Genomic DNA, 19,113 nt, shown 5'->3' on the forward strand with positions numbered 1-19,113 from the left:
GTCGGCTCTGGGATATGCAACCATTTCCCCTCTCACTCACTTAACGCCACACCTTTTCAAACACAAAAATGCACACCACATGGTTGACTGCGGAAGAAATGGGCAGAGCGTGCAAACGCACCCGCATCCACATCTGCTGCAAGGGGGAAAGGATGCCAGAGAGAACACAGGACCAACCACAACAACCTCCCGCAAAAAAAGCCATGTTCTAATTATTTGTATTTAAAGATGTATTATACGTTTCATCCTTTTATAAAATACTATACTTACTATAAATGTTATTTAATATTACAATCCCTATCATTGCTAGTATCAGGTGCTCCAATATTCAACTCCTCTATTACAACTTTTAGAATAGCCATGGAGTAGTCTTTGTGTCTCTGAACATTTGGTTGTCAAAATATAGTTTATCCACCACGAGTGCAACACGTTTCCCTTTTAATCTGTTTTCCTTGAAGATTGGATACAGAACTTTGCGCCTTTCTACAATCTCCCTCGGGAACTGATCATTCATGCCTATTTTCGTGCCAGCAATTCTTTTTCCTAGGCTTTTCACCATAGCTTTATCTTTAAAAAAAGTAAATTTGGCAACGATTGGGCGCTCATATTTCTGTCCTCTTTTTCCGAAACGGTGTACATGTTCGAGTTGGATTTTACCGACAGCCTCGAGTGGGATTTGTAGCGCTGTATGCAGGAAGTCCTTCATAATATTCTCTGTTATTTCTCCCTCCTTTTCCTGAATACCCGTAAGTACTAGATTTTCCCTCATCGATCTAGTTTGGATGTCTAGTAAGGCTTCTCTCAGAAGGTTGTTCTCCTTTTTTAGTTCACTAACGTCCGTTTCCATTTTAAAGACTGTCACTTTTAATTTGTTGGTTTCTTTCTCCATTACCAAAGCGTTTTCATCATTCATTTGAAGACTCGCGTTCAACTCTTCTACGTCTTTACTGACCAATTCTAGTATGCCCAATTTGTCATTTATTGACTTCAACAGGTCGCTTTCCACACTTACCATACCCAGTGGTGAAAAGCATATATCATCTGTATCAGTCGATGAGTCGCGTTTCCTTTTGGGGATCGGCTCTCCACGCTTATCTTCAGTCATGTTTGGGTGTTGCGTGTTGTTGTAATATTTGTCGATATATTTCTCTAGCCTTATGATCTGTTTTGTGTTATTATCCAGATTGAATGATATTAACTGCGAATATATGAAATGCTAATATTTAGTCTAACTTACTGATTTTGAATATTATGTTTTTATCTTGAGGTGTTTTGTACCACTTTCTATTCAATACACCAACATGACAAGTGTTAGAAGCATTTTCTAACACCCATGAACAACTATATTTCTCACCATAATTGGTCTTCCATTGGCTCCAGTCACTTGGGTCTACGTGGCTGCAGAAACGTCGTATTCTGACTGAATGGTCAGCACATTGTAAAGGCAGAGTAGACACCCAGGTCCATGTTAGCGCTGAGTCACTACCCACAGGACAGCCACTCACCTTACTCTATGGAATGGAAATCAGAAATGAAACACATGAAAACACAGAACAGTAAAATCTGACTGGTAGTACTGACTTTAACTGTCTTGTGTCATGTTTATTGTCCTGCTGTCATGTCTTTGTTTATTGTCTTGCTGTCAAGTCCCTTCCTGTGTACATTCGGAAAGTATTCAGACCCCTTCCCTTTTTTCACATTTTGTTACGTTACAGCTTTATTTAAAAATTGATTAAATTCATCAATCTACACACAATAATCCATATTGAAATGTTGGCACATTTATTACAAATTAAAAACAGCACTATCTTATTTACATAAGTATTCAGACCCTTTGCTATGAGACTCAAAATTGAGCTCAGGTGCATCCTGTTTCCACTGATCATCCTTAAGATGTTTCTAAAACTTGGAGTCCACCTGTGGCAAATTCAATTGATTGGACATGATTTGGAAAGGGCCTCCCGAGTGGCACAGTGGTCTAAGGCACTGCATCGCAGTGCTAGCTGTGCCACTAGAGATCCTGGTTCGAATCCAGGCTCTGCTGTAGCCGGCCGCAACCGGGAGACCAATGGGACGGCGCACAATTGGCCCAGCGTCGTCCAGGGTAGGGGAGGGAATGGCAGGCAGGGAGGTAGCTCAGTTGATAGAGCATGGCGTTTGCAACACCAGGGTTGTGGGTTCGTTTCCCACGGGGGGCCAGTATGAAAATAATAATTTTTGCACTAACTGTAAGTCACTCTGGATAAGAGCGTCAGCTAAATGACGTAAAAATGTAAAAAAAAAAATGAAATGCACACACCTGTCTATATACAGTGGCTTGTGAAAGTATTCACCCCCCTTGGAATTTTTCCTATTTTGTTGCCTTACAACGTGGAATTAAAATAGATTTTGGGGGGGTTTGTATCATTTGATTTACACAACAAGCCTACCACTTTGAAGATGCAAAACATTTTTTGGGGTGAAACAGAAAACATGAGCGTGCATAACTATTCACCCCCCCTCAAAGTCAGTACTTTGTAGAGCCACCTTTTGCAGCAATTACAGCTGCAAGTCTCTTGGGGTATGTCTCTATAAGCTTGGCACATCTAGCCACTGGGATTTTTGCCCATTCTTCAAGGCAAAACTGCTCCAGCTCCTTCAAGTTGGATGGGTTCCGCTGGTGTACAGCAATCTTTAAGTCATACCACAGATTCTCAATTGGATTGAGGTCTGGGCTTTGACTTTGATACATATGCACACACCACTTTTCCGTTATTTGTTTTTTTCGAATGTTTTGAAAAAAGTAATTTGGACTATTTTGTGTATGTCCATTACATGAAATCCAAATAAAAATCCATTTAAATTACAGGTTGTAATGCAACAAAATAGGAAAAACACCAAGGACTTTGAATACTTTTGCAAGGCACTGTAAGGTCCCACACTTGACAGTGCATGTCAGAGCAAAAACCAAGCCATGAGGTCGAAGGAATTGTCCGTAGAGCTCCGAAACAGGATTTTGTTGAGGTACAGATCTGGGGAAGTTACCAAAAAAGGTCCCCAAGAACACAGTAGCCTCCATCATTCTAAAATGGGAAAAGTTTGGAACCACCAAGACTCTTCCTAGAGCAGGCCGCCCGGCCAAACTGAGCAATCGGGGGAGAAGGGCCTTGGTCAGGAAGGTGACCAAGAACCCAATGGTCACTGACAGAGCTCCAGAGTTCCTCTGTGGAGATTGGAGAACCTTCCAGAAGGACAACCATCTCTGCAGCACTCCATCAATCAGGACTTTATGGTTGAGTGGCCAGACGGAAGCCACTCCTCAGTAAAAGGCACATGACAGCCTGCTTGGAGTTTGCCAAAAGGCACCTAAAGGACTCAGAACATCCAAAATAAGATTCTCTGGTCTGGTGAAACCAAGATTGAACTCTTTGGCCTGAATGCCAAGTGTCACGGTGAACCATGGTGCTGGCAGCATCATGCTGTGGGGATATTTTTCAGCGGCAGGGACTGGGAGACTAGTCAGGATCGAGGGAAAGATGAACGGAGCAAAGTACAGAGAGATCCTTGATGAAAACCTGCTCCAGAGCGCTCAGGACCTCAGACTGGGGCAAAGGTTCACCTTCCAACAGCGCATCCGTTTTGTCACCAAAGCTCCATATACTACCCACCATTGTGACCTGTACGCTCTCGTTGGCTGGCCCTCACTAAATATTTGTCGCCAAAGCCACTGGCTCCAGGTCATCTATAAATCCCTTCTAGGCAAATCCCCGCCTTATCTTAGCTCATTGGTCACCGTAGCAACACCCACCCGTAGTATGCGTTCCAGCAGGTATATCTCACTGGTCATCCCCAAAGCCAACACCTCCTTTGGTCGCCATTCCTTCCAGTTCTCTGCTGCAAATGACTGGAACGAACTGCAAAAATCTCTGAAGCTGGAGACACTTATCTCCCTCACTATCTTTAAGCATCGGTTGTCAGAGCAGCTTACCGATCACTGCACCTGTACACAGCCCATCTGTAATTAGCCCACCCAACTACCTCATCCCCATATTGTTATTTACATTGTTATTTATTTTGCTCATTTGCACCCCAGTATCTCTATTTGCACATCATCTTCTGCACATCTATCACTCCAGCGTTAATACTAAATTATAATTGTAATTATTTTGCACTATGGCCTATTTATTGCCTTACCTCCATAACTTACTACATTTGCACACACTGTATATAGATTTTCTATTGTGTTATTGACTGTACGTTGTGTTTATTCCATATGTAACTCTGTGTTGTTGTTGTTTTTTCTGCACTGCTTTGCTTTATCTTGGCCAGGTAGCAGTTGTAAATGAGAACTTGTTCTCAATTGGCTTACCTGGTTAAATAAAGGGGAAATAAATAATAAAAAATAAAAAAAACGACCCTAAGGACACAGCCAAGACAACTCAGGAGTGGATTCGGGACAAGTCTCTGAATGTCCTTGAGTGGCCCAGCCAGAGCCCAGACTTGAACCCGATCGAATATCTCAGGAGAGACCTGAAAATAGCTGTGCAGCGACGCTCATCATCCAACCTGACAGAGCTTGACAGGATCTGCAGAGAGGAATGGGAGAAACTCCCCAAATACAGGTGTGCCAAGCTTGTAGCGTCATACCCAAGAATAATCTAGGTTGTAATCCCTGCCAAAGGTGCTTCAACAAAGTAAAGGGTCTGAAGACTTATGTAAATGTGATATTTCATTTTTAAATTTGCAAAACATTCTAAAAACCTGTTTTTGCTTAGTCATTATGGGGTATTGTGTGTAGATTGATAAGGGGAAAAACGATTTAATCAATTTTAGTATAAGGCTGTAATTTAACAAAATGTGGAAAATGTCAAGGGGTCTGAATACTTTCCGAATGCACTGTATACAGTAATACAAGACAATGGTTCTGCTAGCAAACAAACACATACATAATCAATCAATTGGACAAATGGCCTGAACAGCGTTACTCACGTTGTGAACGATAATGAGGTTGACTGTGCGTCCGATCTGTATTTCATAAGTATCACCACTTTCGCTTGCTAAACCAGTGTGGTTGACTTGCCACCTCACCACAAGGCTCTGTGTAGCAACATTAGCCTTCAGCTCAGAGATTATTGGCCGGGGAGGTTTACTGCCTGCTAAAACAACAACATATAGCTAGCTCTCTTATAGGCATGCTCTTAATTCAACAATCACATCTGTTTCTGTGTAGATCATACATTTAATCTGACTGTAAATTGCTATGTACACTTACAATACTACACTATACAACTTTGAGTTGACCTTTGACTTCATACAAAAAAGGTCTTACCTGATTCCAAGCAGGATCCATTTAGATATACAGAGAAAGTTAAAAGGAACATAAGCACATTAATAAACCAGGATATACCGCAGTGCATCCTCTAACCTCTCAGAGCAAACTGTCCTGTTCAAATGAATGATACTAGTAAAACTACAGGTCTAATGTTGCTGAAGGTCCTTGTAGCCTCTGTTCCTCCAGACAGGTGTTCATTCACTGTCCACACTGACTGATTGTGAGTTGACGTCCAGGAGTGAATTAGAAGTAGTTATGATATTGACATTGGGCATTGTCAGCCGACGGGCTCAGTATTGAGCAATAATGTGGTTGTTTGAGTAGGAGTTGAGGGGACACTAGAGGGCACTGTGGTAAAGCAGCCTTCAGCATATGGACTAAATCTGTCCAATGGCAGCCTGTTGCTGATGGGAGTTGGATGTAGTTGCCTGGAAACTGATCTAAGGTCAGTAAATATTTTGGGGAGGACGTCATGACGTTGAAAATGTAATATTATTGAGTAATTGCATAGGCTATTCCATTGATAGTAGCCTGGCACGGATGGGAACAAGACAGCCTATATAAAACTGTGGACTATCCACCCAAAATAAAAACGCTATATAATTGTTGGTTATGCATTTTATAGTATTTAGTTAATATGGCACAAGGCACAGGTTTCTTTCAATTATACAGATATTACAACTTAATGCGGAAAACATCCATATTACACAACATCAACAAAAACATAACATTATACAAACAGTGCATGAATATGTCACAATAAATAACAAAGAAACAAAATCAAAATAAACCAACAAATATGTAAGCTGTATTTTCTATTTAGAGTAATAAGCAAGCTATATTAAACAAACATCTTGACAACGGACATTTGGCACATAGTAGAGTAGGGGTGCTGAGGGTGCTGCAGCGCCCCCTGAAAAATCAGGATAAAAATAAATATATTCATAAAAATAAAAATACAATTATATATTTTTTCCACAAAAGTAGTGCACTTGGCCTTTACTAGTCCTGTATTAGCGGACCGATATAGCCGTCTGTAGCGCATGCAACAACAACAAAAAATCGCAGCACCCCCCACCCCCAAACATCTTCCCTTTAAGCCCTAGTAGATAAAAACTCAAAGAGATCCCCAAAAATCCCCCCAAAATGTGCATGTCATCAGTGATTTTTTTAATTGTTCAGTTTTTGCCGTGTAATGAAATTGCTTTATCTTGACAGCTGATTAGTTTTTTAGTTTTTTTACAGCTGATTAGTGAACAAAATACTAAAATATAGTTTTTGAACAAACTACACCTTTAACACTGAAGAGTGTGTCCTAACTTCTTATGGGAGTGCCCTGCATCCCTGTAATTCAACGAGGGAAATTAAGACCATCATACAAGTGCAACTAGGTTTGACAAGAGAAGCACAATAACACAAAGCACACCACATTGAAATACCTATAGTTTTTAGGAGCATTTGGGAACAAAGGCACATTGGTTTGAGTATCCACTAAAGAGAGGGTTACTTACATACAACACATACTGCACTCTTAGAATTAGCGGCGACTCGAGGAACCCCAGATATCCTCAAGGAACACTTGGAGTTCCTCAAGGACTTATTGCTAGTCAATGGTTCATATTTGCACCTTTGGTTAGTTGAGAGGTTCTTGGAGGAACCTTTAATGTTGCAATGTAATAACAGGTTCCTGGAGGAACCATGGAGTAGAGGCGTGGCTTAGTAGGGGCGTGGCTTTAAGATATAAATATATTTTTTAAATGTCATTCCTGTTCATCTGTTCTGTTCTATTGTCTTCACATGTTAAAGTTGAACACTGACAGTTTTGTAGCTTCAATGAGGCTTACAGAGATTTAGGAGTTCCTCAAGAGCCTTTGCAATTCCCAAAGTTGGAATAGTTAAAATGTATTACTACATGTAATCAGCTATGTTTATATTATTATTATGAAATAATAATAATAAGAATTATTATTATTATTATATTAGAATATGTAAAATGCATAAATATTGATGAAAAATTGAAATTTGCAGTATACAAATTTAAGATGATGAACAGGAATTACATTTAATCTCATGGGTCCCTAAAAATAACTATCTGAAAACCACGCCTCCAATAAGCCATGCCTCCAATCTTCAAATAGGCTGCCACCTCTACAATATATTATTAAAAAGGTTCAGAACTGAACCCCTCCCATCACAAAAAGGTTCCGGTTTGAATCTTTACACAGCGGTTCCTCGAAGAGGGGTTCCTCAAACAACCTTTTTGAACTGGAAAGGTTCAGCCCAAAAAGGTTGTTCCAGGCAGCTTTACTTCTAAGAGTGTGTACGATAAGGCACATATTTCCCGCAAATAAAAATGCGTTCTTATTTCTGATTACATACAGGAACTCAAAACTTGACAAAATGCAATAGTATTTCCTTAAAGATCATACTTTCAGTCATGGCAATAACTAAATATGAGGACAAAAAAATTACAAGTATACAAAACATTAAGAACACCTGCTCTTTCCATGACATATAATGACCAGGTTAATCCAGATGAAAGCTATGATCACTTGTTAAGTTCACTTCAATCTATGTAGATGAAGGAGAGAAGACAGGTAAAAAAATGATTTTTAAGCCTTGACACAATTTAGACATGGATTGTGTATGTGTGCCATTCAGAGGGTGAATGTGCAAGACAAAAGATTTAAGTGCCTTTGAACAGGGTATGGATAGTAGGTGCCAGGCGCACCGGTTTGAGTGTGTCAAGAACTGCAACGCTTCTGGGTTTTTCACGCTCAACAGTTTCCCGTGTGTATCAAGAATGGTCCACCACCCAAAGGACATCCAGCCAACTTGACACAACTGTGGGAAGCATTGGAGTCAACATGGGTCAGCATCCCTGTCGAACGATTGCCCAATTGTAATCACGCCTGCCTCTTTGCGAATGAGTGGAATCATGAACAGTGGTTTGTTCATTATGTTTGCCTGCGTTCCCCAGATTTGCTTCCCGGATTTGCCTTTTTAGCAGCACATTCACTACTCTCTCAAACTGCTAAATCTGCCCTCTCGCGGCACAGGCAGAGAGCGACGTGAAAGGACCTACCCCAGCTCGCAGTCAGCTCAATAGGCAACTAGTCTAGAGACACTGCTGACAGTGTGTTTGCGAGATGCCGGCAATTTAAAACTGTCCCGCTAATCCAGTCGTGTCTACAGACATCACCCAAACAAACAAACAAAAAAATTCTCAGAAAATGAGTGCACAACTTGTAAATAGTCGCTTATAGATATGTCAGTCAGGTGGCTATCTGCCGGCAGAGACTTCTATTGCAGTAAGTTGAAGGGCTCTGGCTAGTATTAGCCAGCTAGAAGGATGAAGTAAGAAGCTTATGTTAAACGCAGCCTACCTCAGCAGGAGCAAAAAATACACTACTAAGTTATCATAATAACTTCGCTTTACAGAGAGTAGGCTACTGAGACAGACAGTGATGTGGCGCTCAGTGTTGAGGCTAAGGCAGGCTGCAATGCATGCAGGAGGAAGCAGATGAGACAGCGAGAAAGAGAGAGGAAGCAAGCAGAGAGAGAGGTTAGTACAGTGGTTCCTAAACTTGGGGTCGGGGCCCGATGTGAGGTCCCCTGAGAAATTCTGTACTGATCTTATCAAACAAAAATTTATGTTTTAATATGAACATATCCACATGGCCTATCTTCCCTATAGGCCAACATTAAAATGCAATCAAAATGCAAACAATACAGTTCTAAAAATGTAATGCGTTTTTGTTTCGTCGCTTCCGGACCTCACTAAAACTCAAACCCTAGTTACGGCCCTGCATTCCCATTTTTTGTCAAAAACATAGGAACTAATTATAACACTTCATACTGTACACTTTACACACACGCACACACAAAGGCAGAGAGGGGGTACATTCTAGACAGATGTACGTAAGGCAGCTGGCACTGCACACTTCTCCCCCATCACTCCATCAGTCTTGCATTCCTCAGAGGTACACAATGTTCTCCTCTCCTCCATCCTCCCCGTTCTGTCCATCCAAAGAGAGGTAGGCCTGTGGTGTGAGGAGGGGAGTGAGGGAGGCCGAGGCAGGGAAGTTCTCCTCGTACAGACCCAGGCCTGTGACCTCTGACCCCAATGAACGCAACAACCCCAGGGTCAGCCTGTCCCGAGGAGGGCTGAAATCTGACAGAAGAAAACAAGCAACATTATCGGCCGATCCCAAATCAACCCCTTGCACCTCCATCAACCTCTTGCCCCTCCCTATATGCATTTGTGTGGATCAGAAAGGACTACATATTTGTAAGAAACATGTCAAAATTCCACCTAGCATATCAGAGAACAAGGTGGGGTAACTGTTACCACATTGCTTAAACCAGGGTCTTTTCCTGTCCGGGACCCCTTTTTGTGATAGCAAATTCATCAGGGACCCCCTCATAATCAGAACACAACTCAAGCGAGATAAAAAATAGCATACAAGGAGTTCTACTATTGCTTTGGCAGTGCACAGCCCAATGAACCAATTATCGGGCCCTGGAAGGAACATTTTAAAGGCCCATCTCTTGACGTCTGAGGGAAAATAATTCAAGCAAATTTCTTGCAATTCTACCCATTTTTTAATGGGACAGAGATATTTTTTGTTGTTGCAGCTTTAAAGTTAATGTCCTGCAATTCTACAAATTTTGCCATGAGGCAGAGAGAAAACTTGACAGTTTTAAATCTTAAATTACAGTGCATTTATGTTGTTGTTTTTTTATACATTAAGTATTGAGTTGAAAAATGTATAATTGGTGGAGTACTGTGGATATACCAATATCCCTGTGAGCCTCCCAGGCCCTTGTTGCCCAGGGTTAAGAACATCAATTATAGATTAATAATATTACAAGGTATTGTATTGTATTACACTCATTAAACTTATTTGTTTAATATGTTGTTGTTAGTAATGTAATGTTTTTATTTTTATCTGGCCGCAGTACCCGCGGATCCCACTTTGAGAAACCCTGGCTTAAACCATACAAATCCTCTGAGATCCACACAGATCTGCGGTCTATCACAGCATCATACTCACTGTTATTATTGGGCGCCTCATGTCCTGTGGTGAACCTGCTCCCAAAGGGGTTGTTTGGGGAGTTTCCTGGCTGGAGGTGGCTGTGCTGGGGGTGGGCATAGTGTTGGTGTGTCAGTGAGTCTGTGGCTGGTTTACTGTGGGCCTGGCTGAGCAGAGTGTTGAGGCTGTTGTAGAGGCTGGGCCTGAGGCTCAGGTTGGGGCTATGGATTGGGCTGTGATTGGGGCTGTCCTGGCTCTTCCTCAGCCCAGAGTGGAGGCTCTGGTGCTGGTTGTGGTGGAGACGATTCTGTTGGAGGGAATGGAGGAGAGCAGCCTCGTTGCCGTCCAGGCTGCCTGACCGACTGTGGTTGGACACCTGAGGAGGGGGAGAGGGTGGGGAGAAGAAAGTAGGAGTACATTTCAGCAGAGCACACTCACACAAACACAGACACACACAATCCTACCAACCCCCACACCCCACCTTACACATTCGTTCATATTTCCCATTTTTCTCTCTTAGATTCACATATTCACTCACTCCTTCCCTTTCTGTCTCACACCATCTTTCACCCCCCCCTTTCCCTCCTTGTCCCCTCCCCACCCACCTAATCTTGTTCACCAGACACTTTCACACAATGCTCGGAAGGTCTGGTGGATCAATGTGCCAATTATGACCTTCGTTAACCCAATAGAAAGAATGGAAAAAAGTCCAGATTCATAGCCATTGGCTTAATCTGTAATGTTTTGATTATACCGGAAGCTACAAATCAGTAAGGAATCTTCAAGCTCTTCCTTTGTGGGTGTATATATCTAAACAGCATGCACAACATCAAAGTGTCAAAAGCATGGTTTCAAAAGCTTGCTAGGGAGACCCTCCCTCCTCTGATTGGTTATCATACGGCCATGTCGTTGCCAATTTGCATAAACTTGGGACTTTCTGAGCTGTTGTCACCGAGCTCATAGTCGCCGACTGTTAAGTCACTGAATGTATCCTTGTGTTTCCTGCCCCCATTGAAAACGACTGGTGACTGGTAGTTTGGTCGCTAGAGGTCTGTCCTGGTATTATCGAGCCGTAATCAACCACCTCTCTCCAAACCTTCCCCCGAACACCACTTCTGATGCAACATGGAGATTTCAGCTGTTTGAGTCCATTCTATCATTTTTATTAGGATAATTTGTTTTCCCCACAAGATTGACACACATTGACCACACATATTTGGATGTATAGCCAGCAAGGCGTCTACATTAAGTTAGCTAGCTACCGTTTATCATCTCAAACTTAGGGGAATGATTTTACTGCCACACCCACACACACGTTTTCTGATTCGGAGCCACGACTTGCAATCGTGTGATTTGCTAAGTTCAGAAATTATTATTATTTAAAAAATGTACTCCAACATAGGCCAGATTTGAGTCATTGTTCTTCCAGGCTTATCTGCACCAATTAGCCTTGGGAAGAGGTTACCGCCCACCTGGTCCAGGTCCAGCGGTATCATAATGGGCAGGGAACTCTGGCGGTTGTGTCTCCAGCTCTGGAGCAGCCTGTGCTCGGCTTCCACCCTGTCCCTGTCCCTCTCCACGCTCCTCTGGCCCTCCCTCAGCCTCTCTAGGCTCTGCTGGTACTCCAACAGCTGCTGCTCCAGCTCTTCCCGCTCGCGGCGCAGCCTCTCAGCCTCCAGGTGGCACTGTCGCTCACGCTGCTCCAGCAGACTCTCCTGCTCCCCCTGTATGCAGAAGAAGAGTATTAATTTTTCATTTTTCATTTTTAGTCATTTAGCAGACGCTCTTATCCAGAGCGACTTACAGTTAGTGAATACATATATTTTTTTTATACTGGCCCCCCGTGGGAATCAAACCCACAACCCTGGCGTTACAAACGCCATGCTCTATCAACTGAGCTACATCCCTGCCGGCCATTCCCTCCCCTACCCTGGACGACGCTAGGCCAATTGTGCGCCGCCCATGAGTCTCCCGGTCGCGGCCGGCTGCGACAGAGCCTGGATTCGAACCAGAATCTCTAGTGGCACAGTTAGCACTGCGATGCAGTGCCTTAGACCACTGCGCCACTCAGGAGTATTGGCATCAGAGAGATGGGATGCTAGCTAGTTAATAAAGGATTAGAATGAACATAATGTGCTATGACACTATTATGTCACCCTATGTCATTCTTATATCAGCGTTATGAGTGTCTTATGTAGTGTTCTCCTTGACCAGACCCTTAATCTCCTGTCAGATTGTGCTTTGGCACTACTATGTCACCCTATGTAATTCTTAAGTCAGTGTTATGACAAGATAATGTATTGTGAGTGTTTACCTGTTGTCTCTCCCTGGCCAGACACTCTCTCTCCCAGCGCTGCTGGTCCTGTCTCAGCCTCCCCTGTAGCTTCTGAATCCCCTCCACCTCCTCTCTCCTCCTTTCCACACTCCTCCTCTCTACCTCCTCCTTTTTCTTCTCAGCACTCTGCTGTTTCTCCTGCTCCTGGGCCCCATTGCCATGGAGACAGGAGGGGGTGTGTGGGGGCAGGCTCTCTAGCTCCAGTAGGAGGAGCTTCTGGACCTCATAGCAGCTGTCCTGGATGGTCACAGCTGCCTGCACACACCAATACATAGTATTTACATGGTATTTACACATAGACCCAGGCCCATCCTCCTAGACCCTAAACCCTTTGGTGTGGGCAGATCTGAATGGATCAAAATAGGTTTAAGTAATTTGGTGATGGCTATAAGTAGCCTTCCAGGCTAAGGGATGCTACCACCTTGGGGTTGTTTGATGACTAGGGTTAAAGAGAGTGTGCCGTTTCTCACCTGCAGACTGTAGAGCAACTGGGTCAGGCTCTGGACACTCTGTGCCACCTGCAGGATAAAATATGCCATTACAGGAGGACAGAGATAAAACTATGACATCTGTTGGCATTCCTTTGCCACACGAGCACACGTACAAACACACACACGTACGTTATGTTCTGTCCTTGTGGTGACCTAAAATGTATTTCCATTCAAAATCCTATTTTTCCTAACCTCTAACCCTAAACCTAACCCTAACCTTAACCCGTAACCCGTAACACTAACCCTAAACCTAACCCTAACTCTTAACCCTAACCCTAAACCTAACCACTAACCACTAACCCTTACCCTAACCCTAATTCTAACCCTAATCCTAATTGTAACCCTAACGCCTAAACTCAAAATAGACTTTGTCCTCATGGGGAGAAGAACCAACCCACACCTATCCACACACACACCTTCATTGGTGTTCCCTTGGTGTCTCTTCTCCTCAGCTCGGTTATAGAGTGCCACAAGATGGTGTCTGGCCCCGCCCACTCGCCATCCGACACCAGAGAGGCCGAGCTCACACTGAGCGTGCTCAGATAGTCCACTACAGGGGGAGGACGCCAAAAACAGTCCATTTAAAGAAACAGTTCATGATTATAGTAGAATCTACCACTTTTGACATTCATTCTATTTCGGGGTAAACTATTCCTTTAATGTGTGGTTGTGTGTCTCATACTCACTCTCTGTGGGCAATTCCTGGGTAATTCCATAGTCGTTGGAGGTTGTGGTTAGGGATAGAGGTAGGGGGTTATTAGGGTTAGGGTTAGAGTAGTGACTCACACTCAGCGGGTGACTCCTGGATCCTGCAATGGCTCTTGTAGCTGCAGTACTCTGGAACTCTGACAGGGGGGCTGTTGCTGGGCTCAGTGGGGGCCTCACTGGCCTGCAGGGTAGACATCAGCTTCTCCGCTACATACAAAGAGAGAGAGCGAGAGAGAGCAAGAGAGAGAGCGAGTGAGGAAAGAGAAAAGAGATATCTCTCAATATACTCTCTAATATAAAAGGTGAGGATGCAGCTGTGCGTAGTGTGCCTGTGGTTCTCACCCTCTTTGAGTGCAGCTGTGAGTAGTGCAGTGGTCTGCGGTGGCATCTGAGCATCAGGGTCTGGTTGGACCAGTAGGTGCTGTGGCAGGGGCTCTGGCGTGTGAAGGGTTAACTCTGTCAGCTCTGCATACAGCTGTAGCTTCTCCTCCAGACCACTGCAGATACGCTGGTCCTGACTTGCCAGGGTGTCTGAAACAACGATATAGACCATGGATCACACTCAGTTTAAAGGGAAGTCCTGTATATTGCAACGTAATGTTGGATGGTTCCTCAACCTGAAATGAGTCTATTGGCCAGGAGAAAATGTAATCTATGGTAATAAAGTCAGCTGAAGTTTGTAATGGCTATTTAAAGAAAACCGAGCCATGGATTACAGACCCCCAAAAAGTTAATAAAAACGCAACAAAGTGTCTGAAATGGGAATGGTTAAGTCCATGATGAATGTGAAGGGATGACTGATGTGTCATACCTTGGAGTTTGTGGATCTTCTGAACTCTCAGCTCAGTGTTCCGTCTGACCTCCTCAGTCTCAACACTTCTCTCTTCCTCCTCCTCAGGACAACTAACACACAGCACAGGGGTTTAGGGACAAAATATCACTCACACACACACACACACACACACACACAGTCTTGTACAGCCAACCTTGTGGGGACACACAATTCAGTCCCATTCAAAATCCTATTTTCCCTAACCCCTACTCTTACCCTTACCCAAACTTTAACCCTAAACCTAGCTCCTAGCCCTAAAACTAACCCTAGCTCCTAACCCTTAACATAATTGTAACCCTAACATTAATTCTAACCAGTAGAAAAAGCATGCACACACACACACACACACACACACACACACACACACACACACACACACACACACACACACACACACACACACACACACACACACACACACACACACACACACACACACACACACACACACACACACACACACACACACACACACACACAGTGTGTGGCTCAGTCAGTAGAGCATGGCACTTGAAACGCCAAGGGTCGTGGGTTTGATTCCCACTGGGGCCACCAGTACCTAAAATGTATGACTGTATGTCGCTTAGAATAAAAGCGTCTGCTAAATGGCTTATTATTATTATAAACACACCTCTCTACGGCCCGTCGTATGTGTCTCATCCAGGCGTTCCTCTCTTCTTTCGAGGAGGTATGAACCTCGTACATCTCAGGCCCCACTGAGGAGGCAGAGATTAGGAACATCCCTCTCTCCTCATTGGCTACCTCTCTCACAATCAGCTTCTGCAGGGGGATGACTGGGGGCTTCTGGTCCTGGGGAGGGACAGTTTAAACAAGATCATTTCCGGGAGAGAGCACTACTGGCGTCCTGTCTGACTGCCGGTTCTCCCTGGTTCCCTGTTTAGTTTAATTATTCTTTGCTATTTCTTTCTCCTTTTTTGTTTTGTCTACTTTTCAGCCTATTCTAAGTGAAGTACCGGAGTTCTGCAACTTTTTTTTTATTAAAATGAGTAGAGCATGGAAATCGTTCTAACATCCACCTTGAGATTTCAGTAGTGAGCGACATTTGATATTACATTAAATGGGCATTCTGGGATTTAAACAACAACAAAGCAGTCACATCGGCACTTTTTTGGAAAACAGCTGAATGATGGGGCTGGAGAAATGTATACACTCTCAAATTCATAGACGGAACTATGGATGCAAGGACTGACCATCCATGAAATTAAAATGATAGTACCAATCCCAGTCTACCCCTTTAAATTGCTCTCATGCCATGTATAGTGCATTCGGAAAGTATTCAGAACCCTTCCCTTTTTCCACATTTTGTTACGTTACAGCCTTATTCTAAAATTGATTAAATAAATGTTGTTCCTCATCAATCTACACACAATACTCCATAATGACAAAGCGAACAGGTTTTTAGAAATATTTGCACATTTATAACAAATTAAAAACAAAAATACCTTATTTACATAAGTATTCAGACCCTTTGCTATGAGACTCGAAATTGAGCTCAGGTGCATCCTCTTTCCATTGATCATCCTTGATGTTGTTTCTACAACTTCATTGGAGTCCACCTGTGGTAAATTCAATTGATTGGACATGATTTGGAAAGGAACACACCTGTCTATATAAGGTTGACAGTGCATGTCAGAGCAAAAACCAAGCCATGAGGTCGAAGGAATTGTCCGTAGAGCTCCGAGACAGGATTGTGTGATTTGGGGAAGGGTACCAAAAACATTTCTGTAGCATTGAAGGTCCCCATCATACTTAAATGGAAGAAGTTTGGAACCACCAAGACTCTTCCTAGAGCTGGCCGCCTGGCCAAACTGAGGGGAGAAGGGCCTTGGTCAGGGAGGTGACCAAGAAACCGATGGTCACTCTGACAGAGCTCCAGACTTCCTCTGTGGAGATGGGAGAACCTTCCAGAAGGACAACCATCTCTGCAGCACTCCACCAATCAGGCCTTTATGGTAGAGTGGCCAGACGGAAGCCACTCCTCAGTATAAAGCACATGACCGCCCGCTTGGAGTTTGCCGAAAGGCACCTAAAGGACTCTCAGACCATGAAAAACAAGATTGTCTGGTCTGATGAAACCAAGATTGAACTCTCTGGGCCTGAATGCCAAGCATCACATCTGGAGGAAACCTGGCACCATCCCTACGGTGAAGCATGGTGGTGGCAGCATCATGTTGTGGGGATGTTTTCAGCGGCAGGGACAGGGAGACTAGTCAGGATCGAGGGAAAGATGAACGGAGCAAAGTACAGAGAGATCCTAAACGAAAACCTGCTCCAGAGCGCTCAGGACCTCAGACTGGGGCGAAGGTTCACCTTCAAACAGAACAAAGACCCTAAGTACACAGCCAAGACAATGCAGGAGTGGCTTTGGGACAAGTCTCTGAATGTCCTTGAGTGGCCCAGCCAGAGCCTGGACTTGAACCCAATCGAACATCACTGGAGAGACCTGAAAATAGCTGTGCAGCGACACTCCCCATCCAACATGACAGAGATTGAGTGGATCTGCAGAGAAAAATGGGAGAAACTCAAATACAGGTGTGCCAAGCTTTTAGCATCATACCCAAGAAGACTCGAGGCTGTAATCGCTGCGAAAGGTGCTTCAACAAAGTGCTGAGTAATGGTCTGAATACTTATGTAAATGTGATATTTCTGTTTATTTATTTTTTAAATGTACATTTTTTTTAAACTGGTTTTTGCTTTGTCATAATGGGGTATTGTGTGTAGATTGATGAGGGGGGGGGGGGGAAACAATTTAAGAATAAGGCTGTAATGTTACAAAATGTGAAAAAAAGTTAAGGGTCTGAATACTTTCAAAATGCAATGTAATTACATGTATATCTACTTAAAGATGTAATCTGCAATAGGGGGAAACAGTGCCACTGGCCACCCCAACACCGTTGTTCTTGTTTTTGTTGCCGAGGTGAGGACTGTCGCGCAGCATGGTAAAAACAAATTGCTGTACATATTGTGCTTTTGATGTCCGAGGGGAAAAAAACTTTGTTAGTTGTTTTCAGTAACTTCTTTGCTGTTGTAATATCACAAAGGGACGTGGCTGTTTCACCATTAAAGGGATACTTCAGGATTTAGGCAATTAAATATGTTATCTACTTCCCCAGAGATGAACTCGTGGATACCATTTTTATGTTTCTGCATTCAGTATGAAGGAAGTTAGAGTAGCAACGGTCATCGAAATTGTTAAAAGGTTTTAAAAACAATTCTAATAAATGCTACAGTTGGACAATGGATGAAGATACTCCAAACTTTTAGAAATGTATAATCCATCAGCTATTGACTGAATTATAGCACATAAAATGTTTTACTGGCACGGACAAATAATGAGTTCTGTGATTTTGGGCGGAATTCATGTATTCAATTTATTGTCAAATTTTACTTACTTATTTCTTAGAATGCAGTCATTCTGTATATACATGTTCTTTTTGCATCAGTTATTTTGTTAATATTTTGTGTTAAAATAAATACAATTATATGTGCCTCATTTGCATAATTACATAGGTGTATTTGCATATATGAATACATTAAAATAAAGGGGAGGAACAGGGCTGCAACCACCAAACACTTACTCTGTCTACCCCACCTGCACTCACCTGCGCTATCTAGACTGCCTTATTAATTACTGTTGTTGTTGCGTTCTCTTGTATATTTCAACAAGTGTGTCAATAGCAGGATACCCTCAGATTAAAAATCAACAAACTTGGTTCAAGATAACACCTATCTAAACGTACTTTACATTGTTTGCGAGATCAGACATAATATCACTATAATCCGAGTGTTCATTTTCAGAAGTTGCTTTTATTTCAGCGCATCTAATTTGTAAACATTTCAAATGTATTACATTATTATTTCTTTTAATTCCACAAAATATTAACAGCCATCAAAATAAAGTTATCTTTCTTCTCTTTCTTGTGATATAAGTGTCGAGACGATGCGTTAAATCCCTGACGAAGCTTTCTTAGAGATTCAACGGAAAGCCAATGTATCCCATTGAACCCATTTCAGCCATTACAGGGATGTGTTTGAGAGGTCATTACAAACATTTCCTTGGTCGTAACATTAACGGGAAAAATCGACAGGCACAAGCAAAAGTATGAAAAAGTAGTAAAATTAAAGAAATCAATCCAGCGAGATGGATTTTGCACCCCTCATACACAGGAAATAGATGGCTAAAAAAGACAGATCCTCAGGTGGGTGGGGCATGCGCGTTGCTATTTAAAGGTAGTTTCACAAGCCAATCATGCTAGCTGTCCCCATATACTTCTAGTCATTGCGCTAACACTAATGAGTTCAACTGACTCTGGGGAAGTAGACAAAGGGCTTGATTGCCAAAATCAAGCATCCCTTTAAGAATTCATTTTTGTTACTTT

General features: G+C 42.9%; 2 protein-coding genes across 3 annotated transcripts in view; both read right to left on the reverse strand.

Annotated features, from left to right (window-relative positions):
- Positions 1–7,647, reverse strand: part of osmr (oncostatin M receptor) — a 42,547-nt gene extending 34,900 nt beyond the window's left edge. Inside the window, exons 1-3 of the mRNA XM_045225965.1 lie at positions 7,533–7,647; positions 4,969–5,132; positions 1,355–1,511 (exon numbers count right to left, since the gene is read on the reverse strand). Of these exons, the coding sequence (XP_045081900.1) occupies positions 1,355–1,511; positions 4,969–5,132; positions 7,533–7,647 (436 nt within the window). The remainder of the gene's footprint in view (positions 1–1,354; positions 1,512–4,968; positions 5,133–7,532) is intronic.
- A 472-nt stretch (positions 7,648–8,119) lies between these two features.
- LOC121584568 (rho guanine nucleotide exchange factor 28) overlaps positions 8,120–19,113 on the reverse strand; it is a 97,903-nt gene continuing 86,909 nt past the window's right edge. For both annotated transcript variants that reach the window (XM_041900518.2, XM_041900517.2), the window contains 10 exons: positions 15,345–15,523; positions 14,693–14,784; positions 14,224–14,412; positions 13,960–14,088; positions 13,590–13,723; positions 13,153–13,200; positions 12,662–12,937; positions 11,820–12,071; positions 10,369–10,723; positions 8,120–9,485 (listed from right to left, as the gene is read on the reverse strand). In XM_041900518.2, the coding sequence (XP_041756452.1) occupies positions 9,289–9,485; positions 10,369–10,723; positions 11,820–12,071; positions 12,662–12,937; positions 13,153–13,200; positions 13,590–13,723; positions 13,960–14,088; positions 14,224–14,412; positions 14,693–14,784; positions 15,345–15,523 (1,851 nt within the window). In that variant the 3' untranslated portion in view covers positions 8,120–9,288. The remainder of the gene's footprint in view (positions 9,486–10,368; positions 10,724–11,819; positions 12,072–12,661; positions 12,938–13,152; positions 13,201–13,589; positions 13,724–13,959; positions 14,089–14,223; positions 14,413–14,692; positions 14,785–15,344; positions 15,524–19,113) is intronic.

This window comes from Coregonus clupeaformis, chromosome 16, assembly GCF_020615455.1.
Source record: "Coregonus clupeaformis isolate EN_2021a chromosome 16, ASM2061545v1, whole genome shotgun sequence".
NCBI lineage: Eukaryota > Metazoa > Chordata > Actinopteri > Salmoniformes > Salmonidae > Coregonus > Coregonus clupeaformis.